The sequence below is a fragment of the Urocampus carinirostris genome, chromosome 14 (assembly GCF_059441175.1).
Source record: "Urocampus carinirostris isolate Australia breed hairy pipefish chromosome 14, RoL_Ucar_1.0, whole genome shotgun sequence".
Classification (NCBI taxonomy): domain Eukaryota; kingdom Metazoa; phylum Chordata; class Actinopteri; order Syngnathiformes; family Syngnathidae; genus Urocampus; species Urocampus carinirostris.
Window position 1 is genome coordinate 18,591,840 of NC_142362.1, and position 22,990 is coordinate 18,614,829.

The window sequence follows — 22,990 nt, forward strand, 5'->3', positions numbered from 1 at the left end:
TTTCATGTACTGTACAAACTTTATTCCAAATGAAATGATGCTAAAAAAGAGGCGGATTTCACACACGCAGGCGTGAGACATCATTTGGTGACGTCACCAGCCAAACATGTACTCCATGGCCTTGGACACGAAGCTGTCGTCTCTTCTCGGCGTCTGATTGTCTGTCACCACCTGTAAAGCGATTAAATGAATCAGACCAAATGTGGAGGCCCATTTTTATCAGGAACATGCTTTAAAAAGGACAGTGTGTAATATTTAGTGTCTCCTTTTAGAACAAAAAAATCCAGTGGTCAAATACTACACACATAGGTTTAAACTAGAGGTCAACCGATAATGAGCTATTTATCAGCACCCATATCAGTATTTTTACATATTCGACGGGCCGACTAATCAGGCTCAGACGCAGCCAGACCCCTCTCTCCCAATGTCTCGGACGCTACCAACTCCAAACCATCTGATTGGATAATCGACCGCGGGCAGTGCCACTCAAGCAGGAAGAATAACGTTAGAGCGAAATAAACAGCGGCAGCTCTGCTATCTCAGGAACCACTGATAAGATTGAGATATCAAAAAGTCCATGGTAGAGAAGTGTGTGTGTGTGATTAAGAGATAGCGTAGAATGTGTCGTTGTTTTAGGGAAGCACATTCAGGTGGAGACTGATATATTCGCTCTTATCATTAGTTTGACAATCAAGCATGTGTGTTTGTGATTAAGAACAAAAAAAAAAAAAAAAAAAGCATGCTAAACCGAAATACTGAGTGATTAGCTCTTAGCATAACACTAGTTTGTCAAAATCTGGCTCTAAAACAGTAGTGCCCACACTTTTCAAGTCAAAAGCTCCGTTGAAATTTCGATGCTCTTTTAAGTTCATAAGTCCCCTGATACAAGTTGTAATTGTATTTCCTGCACTGTTAGTTTTTGGATTACGTGAAAGATTAGTCAAGTAAGTTGTGATGAAATTCTACTGTATGTACTGTAAAAGTTTTCAGAGTGCTACTAAAGTTGTATTTGAATTGATAACAAGTATTCTTTGTTTCTTTGCATGATTAAAAGGAAAAATTAAAGGTGACAGTATCGGCCCTGAAAAACCAACATCGGTCGATCCTTAGCTTTAAATGTGTGAACTAGTGATGTATCGTTAGCGAACTAAACAGCTCCTGGGAGTAAACGATGGGAGCAGGCTCCCCACCGAGCAATAGCCGTTCCCTTCGAAAGGCTTTTTAGCTTTAGTGGTCGCTTGTATAAAAAGTTAGAATTGTAAATACTTTAATTGATGTCTCCAGGGACACTATGTTTCACGATTAGCTTTTTTTCCCTCAACATAAAAAAATGTAAAGGGTATCCTTGCATTTCATAATTTAAGGTTGGATTCTTATTGGTCATATACTGATTAAATAAACTCCGAAAAACCTGTCCCAAGTTGTTTTTAAACTTTTTTCCTTTTATTTTTTTCTTCTTTTACTGAGATATATTTTTATTTTATTGTAAAAGCATTATAAATGCTCTGCCCTCCTGAGATTCTATCTGCAACCTCAGTGGAACTGTTTAAATCTGGGCTTAAAACACAGTTCTATTCTAGAGCTTATGAATGACTTAAATTTCATGTTGACAATATCTGTTTATCATTCGTTGTCACAACATCCGTTGCAGCCTGGTCCTCCTGGAAGGATTTTTCATTATCCTCATGTTGCGTTTTTGAGTTTTTCTTTGCCCTCATGTAGGTTTTAGATCAGGGGATAGCGTAATAATAGTCCGTAGTCTGTGCGGCCTATTTAGACTCCTTGTAATTAAGGGCTATACAAATAAACATGATTTGAATTTTATTAGCTTTTTACTTCTTTTACCTTTTTAAAAACATCCGATTGTTTTTCCTTTTTATTTTTCTAAGCTTTTTTCTTATTTCTTCTATTTTTCTTCATTTTTTCCCTAACTTTTTACTTTTTTCTTGTGTTTTTTTCCTTTAGCTTTTTCTTCTATTAAAGTTTCTTTTGCTTACGTTTTCCTAGCTATTTTATTTATTTCTTGTTTTACCTTTTTTCTTCTTTTTTCAAATTCCATTAATCATTTGTTCCTCTCATTTATTCTTTTATTAAATATATTCTTTTTTTTCTCCATTTTTACTTTGGTTGCTTTATTCCCCTCCTTTTTAAATCTTTCAATGCATTATGTGACAAAATAATTAGTAATTTATGGATAAAAACAAAATCCAAACAACCGTTTGGAAGCCAAAAGAGCCTTTCAGCGAGCCAAATCAAAAGAGCCAATTCTCGAAAAAGAGCCAGAATTAACCTCACACATGTGGGCAGGCTTTTGTTAGCAATGATGTGATGTAATCGATTAAAAATCGTCAATCGTACTTGATAATCGGTGGCGATGTTCCGCCGAGGGACACCGTGGGGTCTGAAGGCGGAGCCTGGTGTGCATGGGAGGGATGTGTTTGCCAGAGAGGAGGCGGAACCCTCTCTGCCGTCCATCACGCCCTAGCAAGCAAAACCGCCACAAGCGACATTTGTTTTCATTGCTCGAACGGGGACCAAGGGGCCGTCCCGATTTCATTACCTTTTCGATGCAGGGCTTGACGCCTACCATGATGGCGTCCCCGAAGACTTTTCCGTCTCGGGAGAGCGCTTTCCGAGCTTGAAGACGAGACTGGTACTGCAGGTGCATCCAGTTGCCGGGAGACGCCATCTTGTAAAAACAATAAAACAGTAAAACTCCCATCCAAGCGACAACCATGTGCATGCCATTTAAGGAGGAGCCATTCGGGCATATGTAGAAAGAAATTGATTGCGCATTTTTCGGACTATAAATCGCACCGGCCAAAAAATGCAAAATTAAGAAGGAAAATCGAACGTCGCAACTGGAGTATAAGTCGCATTTTTAAAAAAAGTCCTATACAAAAACATCCATCTTTTCTTAAAAGACAATATAAAATATAATGGAGAGCAACAGGCTGAATACGATTAGGATATAGTAATGTTACATGACTGACACGCCTGGTCATATCAGTAACGACAAAACATATTAGGAATTATATGAAGCATACCCCGATTGACTCTCTTACCTATATGCTCGAGCGCCCCCTAGCGGCCATTAGAAAAAAATGCATAAATTAGCCGCATCATTGCATTGGCCGCAGGTTTGAAAGTCTGTGACAAAAGTTGTGGCTTATAGCACAGAATTTACGTTAAATACTGAAATAGATAAATGACAGCAAAAGTGACAAAGACAGAAGATAAATACCCTAATAAATAACAAGTGAATAAACAAATTGAATGAATAATCAATATGATATATTAAGGTACTGTGTGATTTCTGTGTTCATTTATTACCATGTCATATATTTGTAGCCATTTCTTTCTACATATGTCAGGATTAGTCGTCCATAGCAGACAACGTACCGTGTGCTTGATGATGTTTCCATACTGAGCAAATTGCATCAGAATGTAGGAGGCGGAGGCTGGAGGGAAACTGATGCAGCAACACACACAAGGAACAAGATTAGAAAAAGAGACCAGGGTGGCCAATCTGGTTCTTAATGGCCACTTTTAATGCTTTTCTCCTCCTGCACGGCTGACTCAAATGAGCAGGACAGCGAGCCGGCTTGGAGTACGAAAGCTCGGAAAAGACCAAAACCAGATTGGAACTGACCCGAAGACAGTGACCCAGGTCTGGTCCAGGACATCCTCGGAGGACAGCGCTTCTCCCTGACTGTAGAAAGGGTCCACCTGGGCGGGGGAAAGGCACTGCGAAGGCACGCCTGGGAAACAACAACAAAAATGGTGTGACATGGTGCACACATGAGCCTGATGTAGAAAACTTTGCAACTTTCAAATGATTACGTTTGAAGTCAATGTTCTCAACAGAACAGTTTATTTGTATTCATCCAAAGTTATAGTAGGATGCCCCTTTCTTTTCTTTTGGATTTTGTTTTATATTTCTAGTCTGCATATTACCCACGTAGTTGCCTTGAGTGAAACGTTGATACATGCTGACAGGAATTGACTTGAGAGAGTACTCGGTTGGTTTGGACACATGGAAAGGATGGATGAGGAGCGAATGTTGAAGAGGATCTACAGAGCAGAAGTAAATGGAAGGAGACAAAGAGAAAGGCAGTGGATAGATGGTGTTATGAATGCAGCGGAGGAAAGAGGACTAAATTTAGTGGAAGCAAGAGCTCTTGTTAGTGATAGGAATGAGTGGAGAGGTGTTGTGAAAGGACGGTGGGATGTTTGGACGTGTTCTAAGGGATGGGCAGGGCACCTGTATAATGCAGCAGGGGTAAACCAGTGAAAGCTGTCGGGCCCTGCTGATGAACAGAAGAGTGTGTTGTCACCCTGACCCGAGTGACATGGCCGCTTTCTTGTGTCCCGTTTCATCTGGAGGGACGAAAGCATGACCAACTTGGGTGCCGAGGTGCTTAACCTGTTTGGGTGTTTAGGCCTTTGGGTTGGCATGGTCAAATTTTTTGTATTTTTGCTACTTTCTCCGTTTTACTTTTCTTTGTTTTTGTGTATGTGTTTGTCTTGGCGTCAGTCACCCCTCTCGAGGGATAAGACCAGGGTAAATCGATAGATAGGAATTGACTTGTAGAGAAAAGGAAGAAAGATGAGGATCAAAAGCTTCCTTTAGATGTGTCCTATGCATATGTAGATACTGATCTAAATTTTTTGTAGACCTTAAATAAATGATTCGAAATGGCAAAAATAGTCTGACACCGGCTTTTCCGATTTGAGAGAAACATCTGCCATGGAATGAGTTAAAATGATTAATTTACTTTCCAAGTGGCGTACCTGAGGCAGGGGTGTGGCCTGCTGACACTGGAGACGGTATGCTGGGAAAAGACAGCGCCCGAGCGCAGGTGGGCGATGTCAGTGGCCGGAAGACGTGGCCGCCAGGCGTTCGATGCCCGCTGAGGGGCGTGGCCAACGTCACCGGCCCATCGTGGATGCTGCGAATCGGTGGGGCCCCGCTTTTGTCCTTCGGAGTGGGGACAACCAGCTGCGGGCTTGAACCCCCTACTCAACACAGAAAGAAACACAATCAGCACGCTCTTCTTTCTCCACCTGAGTCCCTTGATCACCTTTCAGCGCCATGTTGTCCAGGAGAGGCGTGGTCATGCTGAAAGGGCGTGCCTGAGGACTGGCGGGCGCGGGCAAGTCGCCCATCAGGAAGCCCGGGAGGAACTGGGCGCCGTGGCCCGCCTTGGGGGAGGTCGGGGAGCCAAGGGCCATGGGCTCCGATCCCACTACGAAAATTCAAGCGGTATTTCACCTCCTTTGTCAATCACTTAGAGGAGAGGGGAACCCTCCTATCACGTGCAGAAACAATTGATCCAATTCATGCAATTGAATTGAATTGTCTTCATTGTCATTGATAACAACGTAGTGAAACATTGTATGAAACAAGATAGGACATGGCACTCCAGGGTAAACACGTAATAAAGTATTTAAGGCAAGAATAAGCTAAAAGAACATCAGTATGAATAGGTGGAGATATTTACAACTAAGAAACTAGTTGTAAAACTAAGAAACTAGTTGTAAAAATGTAGAAATCAGCGCAGATCAGTGTTATTTGTAGAAATGTCGCTTTTACCTGTGAAATCCATCTTTGCTTGTCTTAGTTTTTGTCCGCGGATTTCAAATACCGGAAGTGATGCCAGGATACTAGCTTGCTAGCCCGGCTAGCCGCGTTAAAAAACGTGACTTAGCCCAGCAGCTGACAAGATTTTCAGGGTTGGGGTGATGTCACTCAAATCTCACGAAGAAGACCACCTAAATTTAAAGTGTTTAAAGTGTTCTGAGCCCAAATAGATCCATTAAGAAGGTTTATGTCGCTCGGGCGCAAGGAGAACTTCTTCCCTGGTTACGCACACACCCGGAAGAAATGGAAGAGATGCATTCAGGGCACAAAGTATTTCGCATAAACACTATTTGGAACACGTTTGAATTGACTTTAGAATATGCTGACCCACATTATTTTGAGAACAAGATATTGGTATTGATTTTAACTCAACCACATGTTCAATTGCGATTGGACAATTTGGCAAATGAGACTTAAATAATTATGTTTTACTTTTAAACGGGTCACAAACGCAACACGTTACAGACGGTTTTACCGGAAACAAAACAGTGTATTTCCATGGCCACGACATCGACACAATAAAGTATGTCTCTAAAAACTGTAATCACGTTGAAATAAAAAAAATGACACTCAAAAAAACAATAAAAAGTTTGGTTATAAAAATCAGACGTTGAGATTCTTGTATGTTGGATTACCAGTCATCTTTCCTCCATTTTAAATATCGTTTTATCTTTTATTTTGAAACGCTGTACGGAAAAGATGCTCACGATGACGACAGGGAACTTGATCCCGGCGACATCCGTGTGCCGAAGGCGGATACAATTAGCATTCTCCGGCGCTCTGTCTCTTCTAAAGCGACTTTTTGAGTCTGACGTGACAGTTTTCCAGCGGCTACAAACCTTCAACTTGGGTAAATTTGCCCGAGAAATGTTTTTTTTAATGTTTGTGATAAATTACAACAGCGCTTTAGTCCACTTTTAACTGCAAAACTAAGCTAGTCAATTAGCTGGCTAAATGTGCGCATGCGCGTTAGTCGGCTTGGTCCAATTATTTTTCATTGAAAAGTTTCCACATCTTTGTTATGCGATATAACCTCTTTGTGAAGTTCTCGAGTAGTCGGGAATCGAGTTTACATGTTTTTCACTTTGTCAACATCTAATTAGAAGTAATTAACTTGTCACGCGAAAGCGTTGTCCACGTAAGGTGTTTTTAACAATGACGTCATCCGAAGCGCACTGTACTCTGTTAATGTCTAGTGCTTTAGTGTGTCATTACAAATTCTGCACATCGCTGCTTTCGTACAGAAATGTAATGGTCACAATCAATACCATTTCATTTTTTAGAGAGGTATGAAAAAAAAGTAAGCGAACATTTTCGTAGTTTCTCACATTTCTGCATTAAATCACTTAATAGAAGAATGGGCCAATATTTGTGCTAACGGACGTGCCAGACTGATTTACAACACCAGGAAGCATTTGCTTGAAGCTGTTGTTTGTGTTTTCCTGAAAAGTAATGATTTGGGGGATGGAATAGGCCAGCAATACTTTGGTGGGTTTTGTTTTCTTGTTATGACTTCAAGTGTCTTCCTTGTGAGAAAAACATGGAATAGGGGCAGGCACTTTAACGCTTCAGCATACCCCCACATGTATTATACCATTATGTTATTCAGCAGTTTCCGGCAAATATTTTTTTGTTTCCTTTTTGTTAATTAGTGGTTTATGTTTCTGTGTGTGTTGTGCCTAAATATAAAGCCGCAAACAAGGTTTGCATGAATGAAAGCCTTCCTTACATGTTTTTTTCTTTTTGTGGCAGCTCTAGGCAGCACCATGTCAGGACAGGGGGTCCATGGGACCCGGATGTCGGGTCTGTTTGGCGTAATCTTGGCTCTACTACTGCTGGTTGTCATGAGTTGGGCGGGTCGCGACTATTACCAGCTGCTAGAGGTGGGCCGCGATGCCACCACCCGCCAGATCCGGCAGGCTTTCAAGAAACTGGCGCTCACCATGCACCCCGACAAGAACCCCGTGAGAAATAACTAAGTTATTTGATGTCACAAAACAATTCCCACAATGCTTTGATTTGCATTGAAGCTCTGCTATCCAACCCAACTTCATTCCAGCACACAAAATGTCATACTAAACACTGGTTTCAAACTCTGGGCCCTCAGGATGGTAGTTTTAGGTCCCTATCATAACCGCTGAACTGAAGCTTAAAGGACAATGAATGCACCTTGCATGTAACTTTGGCTAAGTTTCTGCCTGTAGGGACACTGTGTCATATTTAGTGCCTCCGTGTTGTACGAAAACAACTTTCATCCAGTGAAAAAAAAACACATTGATTTGAAGACTGAGCAAAAATACATGAACTGTCATTCCAATATTAATTTTTAGAAAAAAAAATCAGTTCTTTAAAAAATTCTTTATCACTGTGGAATCCTATCTTAGATTGGTGCCATGTTCTTCTGGCATCCTGCCCTACGCTCTGCCGTGTATCATTGGCCCTCGCTCGTACTAGACCGGGGGTCGGCAACCTATGACACACGTGCCAGCAGTGGCCTGCAAGGGGTTAACCAGTAGCACGCGAGCAAACGGCAAAATGATCAAGATTTTTGTTTTTGTTTTTTAAAGCGCATTTACCTGAAATTTAGACATTTTCAGTTGTGCACTGTGTTATTTAGAAGCTGTAATTGAAAAGCGCTATATAAATGCAGACGATTTACGTTAGCGCCATTTCGTGTGTCAGCGCGTGTTTGCGCGGCGCCTCGCAAAGGAGAGCTCCGTGTCTTAACTCAGCCAACGAAACACACGCGCGCAATAATTGAACAAATCATGACGGATCCTCGAGCGACAGACCCTAAAAACCTTTGTCGCTGCGAAAAACACCACCACTGAAGCAATCTAACAAATAGCAAAAGAACGGAAAACCATTGACTGATGGCGAATGTGTGTGTGTGCGCGCGCGTGCCTTCTGCATTGCTGCTGTTATTTCAAGTTTTTATATTTTCTGCAACAAGATATTTTTGATGAATGGTATAGTAGCTGACCATATTACTTGTTTTTTGATTGTAGTTTATAGTTGATGAAGAATGGTTGATTCTGGTTAATTCTTGTGGAAAAAGTTGAAGTCAGAATGGCTACAGGCTTTTTCATATGTTGTTCACATTCATATTTTAGTTAATTGATGAACAAGAATTGTGGAAGATAAATAGGTCAGTTATACCAGTGTTTTTCACCCAGTGTGCCTGGGCACACTAGTGTGCCGTGAGACCTTGTCTAGTGTGCCGCTGGAATTTTGTCTTTCCAAAAAATCAGGCCAGGTATTTTTGCACTCTTCAGACGACGAACTATAATAGTCATCCGTATCAGTAGGTGCCAGTAGATTTTTATAAACTTTTTATGTACTAATTATCTGCTCTTGAGGTAGTACATTTAATAACTTAATTTGTTTAACAAAGCGATTTAAGATTGCACGGTAAAAAATAAAAACATAAAGCACGTCATTCTCTTTTATTTCAAGTATTATTTTCTTCTTTTTATATAGGAATTATCTGCTTATGAGGTAGTACAGTAAAATATTTGACATAACTTCATTTTCAAACATTTTTGAAGGACGGTGTGCCACCGAACTTTTTTATAAATAAAAGTGTACCTTGGTTCGAAAAGGCTTGAAAAACATTGAGGTATACGATTAAAATGTCTACCCATGTTGTTTATTTGGATTGGTGTAAAATGACAGCTCTGTTGGATATTAAAAAAATGTTGTGCGAGTCATTAATCTTGGTGCGGCACACTGATTTACAAGGAAATTTGGAAGTGGCACTCCGCACCGAAAAGGTTTCTGACCCCTACCCTAGACAATACAGTGCAATCTACTGGTCAAATATTACAAATTGGGGCTTGAAGGCACATATGTTAAACATGTTGACTTTGGTAATGACACAAGTTAGCTGTGTTTTCTCCCTGTGGAAACATCATATTTGTCAAGTCAAGTCATGTTTATTTGCAGGGTTGGGTAGGGTTACTTTAACTTGATTACTTTCAATTACTTTTGGATTACTCCAATACAAAATATGCTAATAAAAGACAAAAGAAAATGATCATTTTGATACTCGACGCCATTAGCGCCAAGCCCTTTTCCTTCAAAATTCGTAGGTGAAGCCTCAATTCTCCGATTTATGTGCAGGGGGACGCGTCTGCCCACGAGAAGTTCCTGGAGGTTAATAGAGCATACGAGGTCCTGAAGGATGAAGACCTGCGCAAGAAATACGACAAGTATGGCGAGAAGGGTCTGGACGAACAAGGAGGAGGGGGGCGCTACGAGAGCTGGAACTACTACCGCTACGATTTTGGTGAGTCCCGCGCCCGCTCCAAGCCCAAGACCCCCCTTTCACATATTTCTTTCTTTTTTTTTTTGTGAGCAGGCATCTACGATGATGACTCTGAGATCATCACTTTGGACAGCGCCGACTTTGGTAAGAGTTGCCTTTTTATGACACGACGGAATGTGAATGTTCTCAAGGCGTGCTTGCAAATTTCAGAGGCGGCAGTGAATTCAGGAGAGATCTGGTTCATCAACTTTTACTCACCGAGGTGTTCGCATTGCCATCAGCTGGCTCCTACGGTAATGTCACACACTAGTGATATGTCGTTCATGAACATAATAGCCCCATGAGCTGTCTCTTGGAAGTGAACGACAGGAGCTGGCTCTAGGGCTGCATGATGAATCAGAATCTAATTGATACCGCAATGTGACGTGGTGCGATTGTGTAATCGTAAAAAACTTTGTTTTTTTCAAGGGTTTGTACTTTGTTTTTTTTGAGCAATAGACTGTTTGGCCAACTCGTTAAAACCAGTTCGGGTTTTTAACCGGGCTATACAAAAGAGCAAACGCGCTGGTGTGCGGGTTGCAGAATTTATTATTAGGCTTAATTGGTTTATAGCTTAATTAACATATTTGTGAACTGCCGCCATGCTCCTGTATAGAGCGGGTGGGCAGGGATGATGTGGTCTAATGCTTGTAATCCTCATATATTTTAAACTACAGTGAGTTTTTACCCAATTTAAACGTTCAAGTTGTTTATACCACACAACTCTAATGTCAGCATCCCAAAAAAAACATGATACAACAAAATGTAAACTAAAAATATTCTCAGTGCATCAACTAAAGCAGTATGAAATATAAGAATAAACTATTAGCTTTTTTACAAATTCAAAGAGAAATAAAGGATCCCTGGGAAACAAAAATATATAAAAATGCAAACAATTTAAGATTTATAAACACTAAACAGATTTACAATAAAAACAAAAAAGAATCCCTAAAAAAATACATAACAAAACAACCTAAAAATATTAACCCTGTAGTGCTAGAAAAAAACTGTAAAATACAAAGGAAAATACAGATCATTTTGAACCAGTTTAACACGCAAAAAACCCGTAGTAGCAAGATGGCTGACTATTAGCTCATTTATGTAAGATGAATGCAAATTCTGGAGCAACAAGTATTTTGAAAAAAATGCCCAATTTTATCAGAATTTGTGTATATTAGATTATTTTTAAAATCAATATAGGTCTTTTTAATCAATTACATTTTTTCAACCTCTAGGTTGCGCTAATTGATACAACTTGAACATTATGGCATCAAACAATCACCCCGCGGCTCTTAATTCGCCTTTATTGTGTTGTTGACTAAACATTTTTTAAGCACAATTGTTTTGTATTTTATCATTCTTTTATGTCTTTTTTAGGGATAATGTGTTTCAACATTCAACTTTTTATACAGAACAAATTAAAAGTTGATTCTTGTATATTATATTTTAGTTGCTTTTGCACTGAAAAGTAAATATTTCTAATTTACATTTTGTCTTTTTGGGGATTCTGTGTTGCTTAGTATTAAATAGTTGAAAGTTTAAATAAGTGAAAGGTTCACTGTAGAGTTGAAAAAATGGATGTCATTGTGATTTGGCAGTGCGATAGATTTTCAAAATTAATTAATAGGTCATTTTGTGCACAATGTTACATAATTATTTGTAATATGTTGATTAAAGCAACAAGAAAAAGAAAGTTTGAGATCCAAAAGTGCCAGCTCTTTTGAGTAAACCGACCCGAAGAGCCAGTTCTCAAAAATGAGCTGGACATTTCATACCTAATTCTGGAGATGGTATAATTCATTTGAAAAATATTAAGTCAAATGCAAAATATTACATTATTATTGGTAATTTATTAATAATAAGGACCCCCCAAAGCCTGTCTTCCCCCCCATTTTTTTCTTAGCTTTTGTCCTTTATTTTTTGCTTTTTACTTTATTTCTTCTTTTGTTTCATTTTGTTTGTCTTTTTGGGCTATCTTATTCCCCCTTTTTAAAATTAATTATGTGCATATTGTGACTGGTTGGTAATGTATCGATTAAAGTAACAAAAACAGTCAGAAGTGCCTTTTGGAGCCAAGCCAGAAGAGCCTATTTTCTAAAAAGAGCTAAAATTCCTTTCAAATGGCTCCTTTTTTAAGTTCTTGAAAAAGGTCTGCGACTCCCAACACTCAGCTCTTTTTTAGTGAGCTAAGTTGAAAGAACCAGTTCCCTTAAAAGAAGCTGGAATTCCTAACACACACACAGATTGAGATAACCGCTTTTTCTTCAGTGGCGCGAGTTTGCCAAGGAAATGGACGGCGCCATCCGCATTGGCGCAGTCAATTGCGGCGACAACCACCAGTTGTGTCGGCACCAGGGCGTCAAAAGCTACCCCAGCCTCCTCCTCTTCAGGGCTGGTCAGGTGAGCGCCTCTTCTTCGTATTTGCATGTCTTTGGCTAGGTTTACACTGCAGGGAAATCAGGTGTTTTTTGCACAAATGTGACCTGTATCCCATCTGTTTAATCATCTGAATGGCACATATCTGAATTTTTCACACCAGACTGGGTTAACTTTCATAAGTGGTCTTATCTCATGTTTTGGAATTTGACTGATGTGTTAACATATTGTGCCTAATTCCGACTCCCTGGCAGAATCTCACTCCCCTTATCGTGAACGCAGACTTGGTTTGGTATGGTTTCTGTAGAGATAAACATGACACAAACAAGTTTATTGTTTTCCAATGCAATGTCCCCAACTGAAATAATCACTGCAAGTGCTACTAACATTGAACAATCCAAATTGTAACACAGAGATATGGTAGGCTTTTATTCTTGCCTGAATTTTCTTTTTGCAATCACATGCAAGATGAGTGGTGCATGGGCATCTTGGTTTTTCCTATGCTTCTCTGCGCTGCGCTTCAGACAAAATTGGAGTTGTGATCGTAGTTTGTGTAAAGTGTTTATCAAGGAATATTAATTGTTGTCTGACTACATAGCCCGTGATTGATTGTAGTCTACTGCGAACACGACACTCGTTCCGTCGGTAGCACAGCACGGAGAAGCACAGAAAAAACAGTGTGCGTTCATGTTGAAGGAGAGTCAGAGTCTGCATGAGAGTTGACATTAGGCACAACACTGGTAGCACAATCAGTTTAGGATTGCTAGATACGCTCCGCTGTTAACATCTATGAGTACTTCCGCAAACACTGAGCGCATTGCGTGTGACGTTACATATCCTCTTCTGTGCATGTGGGTCACTTGTGGCATTCACACAGGTGATCAGGATCACATAGAAGTTGCATTTTTTTGGGAATGTGAATGATGTCACGAATTTATCAGATTTTACCTAAAAATCGGAATTGAACGTTAGGCTCTGCTGTGTGAACCTAGCCTTTGATGACGTTCTCAAGCTATTTTCTTGTCAGAAAGCAGAAAAGTTCCACGGAGAGCGCCGCAAAAACGACTTGGTCAGCTTCAGCATGCAGTTCATAAAGACCAGCGTCCTGCAGCTTTGGCAAGGTGAGCTGGCATCTGTCTGTCTGTTGGTCCGTTGAATAACAGCTGTCACTTAGCTCTTGTGGTTGCCAGGCAACATGGTCAAAGAAATGGAGGAAGCCTTTGCTGCCGGCCTGGGCTGGCTCATCACCTTCTGCGCCGACACGGGAGGTAAGCTCTACCTGGATGCTAAGCGCTAACCGCTATCTTATTCGCATCTCTACTGCCTTGTCAGATTGTCTGGAGCGCAGGACCCGACTGAAACTAGCCTCTATGCTGGTGAGGACATCATTTTGGCTCAATGCTAACGTGACAATTGGCAAAAATAACCCAGGTGTTGTATCCTGCTAGGACGGCCTGGTGAAAGTCGGATGGATGGACTGCTCCATGCAACCGCAACTCTGCCAGGGTTTTCAGGTAAAAAGACAACAGCACAAGCCACATCTGCATCCTTGAATGCGTAGCCTGATATTCTATTTATTTTTTCCTTGGATGTCTTTATCGCATGTTCATCCTGGAGTGCCTTGTTGACAGTCATTAACTAAGTAATAATGTGCCTTGAGATTATAGGAGAAAATCACAACAACAAAACACTCGGCAAAAAACACACCAAAAGACAACCAAATAAAGTATCCAAAGAGGACCATTAATAGGCCAAAATGACCCAAAAAGACAAATTATTATTAAAAGACGCTAAGAAAATGACTCAAAAATGACCTATGAAATGCTTAAAACAACTAAAAAGACGGACCAAAACTCAACCTAACTCCAGAAAACCACCCCAAAATTTACCTCTAAAACGTTCATAAAAAAGGACAAAAGTAGTTTGCGGCTTAGTCATAAGACAAGTTTCTTGATGTTTCCCCAGGTGAGCAGCGGAGCCACTGGCCTCTTCCCACCAGGAAGTGTTCTGGACAAGGGAGAAAGCGTCCTAGTAAGTATTAGCTTCTCCGCGTTAGTCAGCATGACACTTAACTGTGTCGCTGTAGCTAGTGTGTTGCGCCAGCTAGCGTGTCCATGTTAGCTAGCATGATACTGACTTTTGTCCCTTTTACAGTGGCTGAAAACGCTAGACAGTAGAGAAATCTACACTCAGGTGCTACAGCACCTGCCGCCCCTGCAGCTGCTTACAGCAGACACCTTCCATGTGAGAATTATTTGTCCTGTCAACTCTTGTCATTAGCTGACTTACACTTCCCGGTTGTCCTCAGACGAAGCTGGCCCGCCATCGCTGGTTGGTCGTCTTCACCTTTGGCGAGCGAAGCCACAGCGCCGATGAGTACAAAAAACTGCCAGCGTTTCTACGCCAAGACCACATCCAGGTAGCCCATCCCACCGTTGTCATGGTAACACTTTCTCTGTCTAACCATGAGGTTATTGTCCAGGTGGGCCAGGTGGACTGCCTTCAGGACCGGCATCTGTGCCAGGATTTGTACGTGCAGCAAGCCTGTGTGGCGGTCTTCAAGGGCTTGGGGGTCCATCACTTTGAGATCCATCACGGCAAGGAAGCACTCTACAACCTAGTGGCCTTCGCCAGGGACAGCGTTCGTGCCCACGTCACCACCCTCATGCCACACAATTTCCCTTCCCACGAGAAGGAGCCTTGGCTCGTCGACTTCTTTGCTCCCGTCAGTACTTAAAAAGATTTTGGATTAAATGTTGAACAGGACATATTCTTAAAGGAATCTGTATTTGTCCTTTAACTTGTTATGTGATTTGGTTTGTTTGTGCCTGCAGTGGTGTCCTCCGTGTCGAGCGCTTCTTCCTGAGTTAAGAAAAGCATCCATCCAGCTAGAGGGCCGCATCAAGTTTGGCACCTTGGACTGCACCGTCCACCAGGAATTATGCTCAACCGTGAGTCAGTCCTCCTTCCTTTAAAAAAAAAAATCTAATGGAAAGTGACAAGTTTATTCTGTTTTTAATATTGGAGAACTACAAAAGAGATTTCATAAGGTGCCAGTTCAATATTTTGACCTTTATACCTCACTGTTGTTAGTTTTTTTGACAAATATGCATTTGGGTACATCCTTTACACTATTGGCCAATCATGTTGCTTTTCTGTGATTTCCACACCCATTAGGTCAAATGTGCTTTTGTAACCTAGGAGATTGTATTTAACCAGACTGTTGAGAAACAAATACGTGTCTGTAAGATGTCACTAGTCAATGAAATATGTCATGCCACATATCATTGGAAAACTTAAACTCTTGGGATTCAAGATATAATCATTTAAAAATGTACTAATCACAGAAACATCACGATCATGCATCTCTGCATCAATGGACGTTTTCTTGTTGAGCCCCATAATTCCCGTTTACAAAGAAACAGACAAGTCAAATTTTCTTTAGGCCTATAGCAACCTTACTTGAGATTGCAATCTTTTTTTTGTCCATTTGCAGGCTTTGATTTACTTTCCAAAACCCGAATTAGCCTATACGGGCCTGCATTGCTAAAAAAAAAAACAACCTCCGAATAACATAAGCCAATAGTGACAATTCAAATGATGATTGACACATTGATTCGCCAATGAAATTCTGAATAAATCGTTATGAAGATGTCCCTATTTTATTACAATTAGACCGTGAAATAAGTGTGCAGAATGCCACCAGTGATTCATTTTTACGCGCCAATTTTACGCGGAAGTGTGCACAATCATTGATTGACTTTTGGAAAGAGAATTCAAACATTTACAACTCTTTGACAATGTCTAAAAAGTGGCCAAAGTAAAATACACTAATGCAAAGGTTTTAGGGCTGCAAACTAGTCGTCCACAAGTAGCACTTATGGAAACGCCTAGACCTACCCTTAGAGAAATGTATAAAATACAATATTTAGTTTTCAAGATTGTGATAAAATTTGACATTGTACCAGGTAAGGCTTCAAGGTATTGTCTGACCTGTTTTCCACTTAAGATGCACAAGTAACACTCATCTGCAGGCATTTGACTGCAAAAAGAAATCAGGCGAGAATAAAAACCTATTTCTGAGTGTTATAAGTTAGATTATTCAATGTTGGTAGCACTTGCGGTGATTATTTCATTTTGTGACAAATTTTCAGAGTCTTACCTTTCAAAAGATACAAAAAACCGTCTTTATTCTCCAAATGGTTCAAGAACACCATTCGTTTTACTTTGGGTGCGGATTAGATTGGGATTTTTGGCCAATTTGACAGGAAAGGGAAGTGGTTATAAAATAAAGGCTTAAGTGAGGACCTTTACTACAGGTTGTTTGGAACAGGTTAAAAATTTTGCAACTTGAGGGTTTTTGTACAGTCCCCTCTTGTTCTGATTTCTTCTCTCCTTATTTTGAGTGTCTCCTAAGATATAAACCCTTTTAGAAAGAATCAAACCAATTCTCTCTCCAAAATGGAAAAATATGAATTGTCTCATTATTAACAAGGTAGTGAACATTGTTTGCAAGGAGATCAAACATGGTCGTTTTTGGTCATGTTTGGTTTTTCATTGATCGTTATTTATGGACCTGTCTTTGGTAATTTTTGGTTATCATTTGCCATTTTCTGTCATCTTCTTTTTCATCCATTTTGAAAGGGGAAGGGGTTGTCTGGTTTTTGGCCTTTTATTGATAATGTTTTCTGACAAAATTTTCTGTTTTTTGTCGTTTTTTTGTCACGATAAATAGGCAATCTATATCCACTATAATACTTGGAGACTGGCCTAAGTTGTAATAGTAGTACAATGAAATGTAGTACAATAACATTTAGCAGCAGCAAAAAATCCTGAATAATGTTCTTTATCACAGTTTAGCGTGCTTGTTTAGGGTGATGATGGCCCTGGGTAATAATGGCAATGTTGTGATGCCTCCCCTTATAGTATAACATCGCGGCATACCCGACCACAGTGATCTTCAACGGATCGGCTGTCCACGAATACGAAGGTCGACACTCTGCTGATGGCATTCTAGAGTTCGTGCAGGTACGTCTGCCATCTTGCCTGGCGCGGCAAAACCTTTGGTCCTCGCTCTGTCTTTTTCCCCGCAGGACTTGGTAAGCCCGTCCGTGGTAGTTTTGGACACAGACAGCTTCGCACAAAAAGTCCAAGGTGAGTCCAACGGTAGGCCCAGTTTGGCCTGGCCTGGAAATCCTTTTTGTTTCCCCATGTTCAAGCCAAGGCCAAATGTAGGTTTTTTGCCTTTTTAAATGGGCAGCGTGTATTGTTAGGTGCCGCCTAGTAGTACAAAAACAATGTTCTTTCAGTAAAAACAAAACAAACATTGATTCAAAAATAAGGCAAAAATACATGAACTATCATACCAATGTTATTTTTTATTTGAAACAATATAGATAAATTTGTATTTATTTTACATAGTGGAATCCAAACCTAAAGTCGCTGCCATTTTTGTCCTGCCGTCTTGGTGCATGCTGTGTTACTGGTTTTCATTTGCATAAGTTAAGAGTGTCAGCTATTGGTCAAATATTACACACTGGGGCTTAAATGGTCGTGTCTTTGGACGTGTTTTTAAAAAAGGTTTTTTGGATATGTTTTGGATGTGCTTTTTAGAAGTTTGGGGTCTTTGTTTGGTCATGTTTAGCCTTTTTGTGGTGATTTTTGTTGGGGTAGCGTTAATATGGTTGTTTTTTTCAGTGTTTTTGGTCACGTTTGGCCTTATATTGTTTTATTCATTTATTTTTTCGTTTTTTGCAGTTATTTTTGAAACTTTTTAACATTGTTTTCTGGTCATTTTTTTAGTTGTTTTTGTTGTTGTTTTTGGTCTGTGTTTTCTTTTGTAATTTTGAACCCTTTATTAGTACTTTTTATGTTTTTTCTGGTCATTTTTAAATTGTTTTTGATTTTCCTTCTGGAAATTTTTTGGACACGTTTTTTTTTACCATTGTTTTGGGGGGTATTGTTGTGATTTTTTTGGGTGAAAGGTTAGTCGAGCAGTTGACCCACCCTGTAAAACATCTCGTCTTGCCCACATCATGTCTTTGCTGTTCTTTATCTTTCAGGTTTAAGTCAAGGCCAAATGTGGGCCATCGATTTCTACGCTCCCTGGTGTGGTCCATGCCAGGCGCTGATGCCCGAATGGAGGCGCATGGCAAGGGTACGCATGATCTTCTCCAAGACCACACAAAAATTATTTTTGGAGTTTCCTGAGCTGATGCGTCTGCGTGCAGATGTTGTCGGGGCAAATCCTGGTGGGTTCTGTGGACTGCCAACGTTTCCAGTCCCTCTGCCAAAGTCAGAACGTGCGTTCTTACCCAGAAATTCGACTTTACATGGCCGGCGGCAAGACGGGATACCGACACACGTAGGCAAACGATCGCACTCGAGCATGCCCAAACGCCAGTTTCCGGCTGACCTCTCTTTGCTGTCTTAGGTCCTACAACGGATGGCATCGAGATGCACAGTCGCTTCGGAGGTGGGCGCTCAGGTAGGCCCACAAAAATTAAAAAAATTGCATCCATTATTATGGCTTTCCCCAAATAAGTTTGATGCGTTCATGAGCAGCGCGTTGCCCAGAGCGTCGCTGGATTTAACACCGGCCACTTTCCGATCTCTGGTGCTGGAGGCCCCCAATGAGGCCTGGGTTCTGGACTTCTACGCCCCCTGGTGTGGACCCTGCCAACACTTCGCTCCAGAATTTGAGGTCCTGGCTCGGGTGAGGCCCCATCCTACCCTGCCTTGATTGCATTATTATTGAGCCAGTCTCCAAGCACTATATTATTAATATTCTTTTCTACATACCCTGACATTCTTATTTTTCTCTTTTACGTCTTTATTACGTGTTTATCCTGGTGTGTCATGTACAATCTCCTTATAAATAATGTTCACAGGACAGTCAATAACAGTGATGATGCGCCTTGAGATCAGTGGAGCAAAACAAAAAAGAACCGAAATGATAGCGCCACCTAAAAAAAGATAAAAAAAGACACACTAAAAACTACCCCCCAAAATCAGTTTTATTGACTTATGTCAGTCTATAACAGTGGTGTCAAACTAATTTTAACTCTACACGATAGAACAAACATTCTCTCTGGGGCCGGGCTAGTAGATAAGAAAGAAAGAAATAAGAGAAAGAGAGGGGGAAAAAGTAGAGAGAGCGCATAAGCAACAAAATAGATAAAAAGAGAAAAAATAGCGAGAGAGGGGAAAGAAAGAGTTAGAAAGAATGAAATCCAAAGAGAAATAGAAAGAAAGGGAGAAAATAGAAGGAGGGAAGGAGAAAGCAAGAGAGAAAGGCGAGAGCAAAAGAAGGTAGAGAGCTAGAGAGAGTTAGAGAGAGAGAGAGATATAAGTACAGCGTTTGTGAGAGGCACCTGGCTTTGGCAACATCTAGTGTACATATTTCAACCTGCAGCTCATTTTCTCTTGCGTTTCTCTGAGCGTTGTCTCACGGGGCCGGATTCAAACCCTTAGCAGGCCTGATTGACGCCCTGGTCTATGAGCACCGTGTCAATATATTTGCCCATTTATCTGGACATTCTTTTCATTTAATTTTTCTCTTTTATGTTTTGTTACAATTTTATCCTGGAGTCCCATGTCTAATCTCTTTGTAAATAATCTTCACTTAGTTAGTTGTGTTCAACGACTTTAAAGAACAATTGTAATATTAATCTGCTGTGTGATTGACAGCTCCTGAAAGGGAAGGTCCGGGCTGGCAAAGTGGATTGTCAGGCCCACTTTCAGATTTGTCAATCGGCTGGAATCAGTGCCTACCCGACAGTACGCTTATACACGCCCAGGGACAGCAGCAGGGTAAGGACAATCGTGCCAAGGTGGGTGCCAAGGCAGGCACCAATGTGTTTGACAGGCACACATTTTGTCCACAGCGGGCGGGCGATAGCGAGAACATCTCGAGCCGCGACGCCAATGTGATGGCGGACATCATCAGGCAGAGAGTCGGAGACATGCTGTCACACTCGCAAAGCAGTAAGAAGGTAATAGTACAATACAATACAGTTGTCTTTATTCTTATTAATATTATTGTGGTGAAACATAGGCTGTCTGCTGACCATAAGCTCATAAGGGGTAAATCCTGTTACTTCATATTTTAAGCTATTATAGGAGTGTACTAGAGGTAAGATCAGGCTTTTACAGGACCCCAAAAAATCAATGTGCCAAACGTGAGTATGTAATTTATGCTAAAGGTGCTGTATTTTGGTCTTTTTATTTGTAAAATTATTTTTGCAACACCCAATGCTTGGGGGAAAAATGTCTTTGATAGTACCTAGAAATGGAAAAGGAAATATTTGAGTGGTTTGAAGCCTAAATGGATAAAGTGTTGGTTTGCAAGCTCTCAAGATTGCACAGAAATATGAAAAATTCACTGCTTCCATTGGTTGTTGTGCACATTTTATTTTATTTTTTTCGATTATGTGGCTATTTTAAAGGTGTTTTAGGACGTTAGCTTTAATGTGAGTGTATATAAGGTAATTTGAAACTAAATACTGTCAGAGTAACGCGCTACCTTTGTGTGTCAGTAATCTTAGGTGTAACTGAACTCATTTTTAAATGAACTAACTGTAACTGATGACTTTTTTTAGTAACATAACTGGTTTGAACAGACAAACATGTTCACACCAGTGTGTCTTCTTTCTGTTTTACAGTGTGCCAAACATGTTAATGAGTTTTGTTTAACCCTGATGTTGTGTTAGTGTCCCAAGTGACCCGTTTCAAGATTATAAAATGTAATAACTGATGTTTCTACAGGGCCATACATTCAAACTACAATAGGCATATTTGGTTATGAATGTATCTAATGTTTATTAGGATTTTATGTTAACTATACTGAGTGATAGTTCTTTTATTTTGATGGTTCGGACTAAGTTAGACCCTGGGTCAAAATTGACCCCCTCTTACAACGGTTAATGATGCTCCTTCCTAACACAACATGAGGTGTAAACGTTCAACTGGGTCACCTTTTCGGTAATATGGTTTGCTTTGAATTTTTTCAATCAGTTTTTTGACAAAAGTCCTTAAACTCTATGGAGATGTTCAGGAAAACCACCGTGTCAAATAGTATTCTGCAACTGTACTTGCTTTCTGGTTCGCAAATGGTATCTCTAATGCATATCGCTAATATGTCTCTAGTGTTACTCTAATCCGGTTTAAGAGTAAGTCTATGCACGCAAACTGCAGTGGTGGAGTGACAAAAACATTCACCAGTGGGGCTGAATTTTCTACTAAAGTTTTACGTAACGTGCAACAGGTGCAAGTCTTTACTTTCAATTCCACATCTGCTTTTCATTTAAGCCAATAAAATGGTTTTCTCACTAAATCTAGTGTCCTTTCGATAGTAATAAGTCCTATGTAAAAAATGTCAAACTAAGGACCTGAAAAACAAGTGGAAAGTAGATGTACTTGTATCCAGATGTGCCATTACCTTGAAATGTTATTGCGTGATGGTCATTTGAGCTAGAGGTGTGACGCCATCTTTGTTCCCCCCCAGGACGAACTCTGACAGACGGGGATTTGGACTTGTACACAAACACTTCCAAGGCTCTGAGAACACACTGGACTCATTCAGTTTGGCCTTTTTTCTTAATCTCTTATGGGGTTTTGACTTTTTATATTGAAGTCTCTGTGGTGCTATTTACTCTGTGAGATAAAACTGTGAGACAATGTTACAGTTCCTGAATGTACACAATAAAATGTTGATTAAACTTGTGGCATCATCTGCTCTTCGTGTAGCAATGTGTCAAGTGAGTCAATCGACTTGAATTGAGAATCTTGTGACTTCAGTCTTGTGCTCGGTTGTGCGATCATTTTTCCAGCAGGTAGCGCTGTTTCTCTTAAAAGGCGCAATTTGGGTGCGCTTGGGTATGTCCAGTATCTTTATTTTTATCTCCTAATGTTAGACCTTATGAGTCCTCCTAGATGTGTGATCAACTTTGTTTTTATTTGAATTAATTTGCTTTTCCCCCCAAGTCCCAGAGAAACCAAACAAGAAGAGGATATTTAGCGGCTCATCGTTCCTTTGAGCAGCTTCAAGGCGAGCCACCTGCAGGTAGGCCTGAGCTAAACTTGACCGGATCAAAGAAAAATGACCCATTAAAAGCCCAAAACGATCAAAACCGGGAATTAAACTACAACAAAAAACTTTTTTAAGAAATTGAATAAAAAAAATAAACTGAAAACCAAGAAGCCCCCCCCACAAAACAAAGGCCAAAATCGGCCAAAAACCAAAAAAGTGATCATAAAAGGACACAAACAAAGAACTAACAGACCCCCCCAAAAAAACACATTTGACCCACCAAAAATAAAAAAATAAAAACACTAAACGACTAAAAATAAATGGGGGGGAAAATACAAATATTCAAAAAAAAGGACCAAAAAAACGACCAAATAATTACCTACTAAAAGGCCCCTAATGATTTAAAAACGACCCAAAACAATGGTAAAGGAACGAAAAGGACAACAGAGCAACCAAAAATGGCCCCAAGATGACAATAAAGTAAACAAAAACTACCACAAAAAATATACAACCAAAGGCCACAAATGATCAAGAAATGACCACTTAATGACTGTCTTTTGACCCCCCCAAAACACCAAAAACATCCCCCAAAAAGCCAAAATTGATCCAAAAAATGATTTGGAAAAAAAATACT

At 40.3% G+C, this 22,990-nt stretch overlaps 2 protein-coding genes across 5 annotated transcripts; one reads left to right on the plus strand and one right to left on the minus strand.

Moving 5' to 3' along the window:
- On the minus strand, positions 1-6,110 carry nup35 (nucleoporin 35). 2 transcript variants are annotated; one of them, XM_088353129.1, is made up of 8 exons: positions 5,597-6,110; positions 5,085-5,312; positions 4,795-5,019; positions 3,653-3,761; positions 3,403-3,472; positions 2,561-2,689; positions 2,359-2,481; positions 1-171 (listed from the first exon to the last, which is right to left on the minus strand). In XM_088353129.1, the coding sequence occupies exons 2-8, from the start codon at positions 5,233-5,235 to the stop codon at positions 94-96; spliced, it is 885 nt and encodes a 294-aa protein (XP_088209255.1). In that variant the 5' UTR covers positions 5,236-5,312; positions 5,597-6,110; the 3' UTR covers positions 1-93. The 2 variants fall into 2 exon arrangements, with proteins under 2 accessions (XP_088209255.1, XP_088209254.1); XM_088353128.1 differs by having other exon boundaries at positions 5,085-5,249; positions 5,597-6,106.
- On the plus strand, positions 5,192-22,045 carry dnajc10 (DnaJ (Hsp40) homolog, subfamily C, member 10). 3 transcript variants are annotated; one of them, XM_088353126.1, is made up of 24 exons: positions 5,192-5,266; positions 7,397-7,608; positions 9,767-9,932; positions 10,005-10,055; positions 10,122-10,204; positions 12,219-12,350; positions 13,354-13,447; positions 13,517-13,594; positions 13,659-13,702; positions 13,775-13,840; positions 14,292-14,357; positions 14,481-14,570; positions 14,635-14,745; positions 14,809-15,051; positions 15,161-15,277; positions 17,253-17,354; positions 17,420-17,480; positions 18,389-18,483; positions 18,557-18,690; positions 18,760-18,813; positions 18,891-19,041; positions 20,016-20,138; positions 20,213-20,320; positions 21,832-22,045. In XM_088353126.1, exons 2-24 carry the CDS (start codon positions 7,411-7,413, stop codon positions 21,841-21,843), a joined length of 2,379 nt encoding a protein of 792 aa, XP_088209252.1. In that variant the 5' UTR covers positions 5,192-5,266; positions 7,397-7,410; the 3' UTR covers positions 21,844-22,045. The 3 variants fall into 3 exon arrangements, with proteins under 3 accessions (XP_088209252.1, XP_088209251.1, XP_088209253.1); XM_088353125.1 differs by lacking the exon at positions 5,192-5,266 and adding an exon at positions 6,363-6,494; XM_088353127.1 differs by lacking the exon at positions 5,192-5,266 and adding an exon at positions 6,852-6,944.
- Positions 22,046-22,990: the final 945 nt, after the last annotated feature.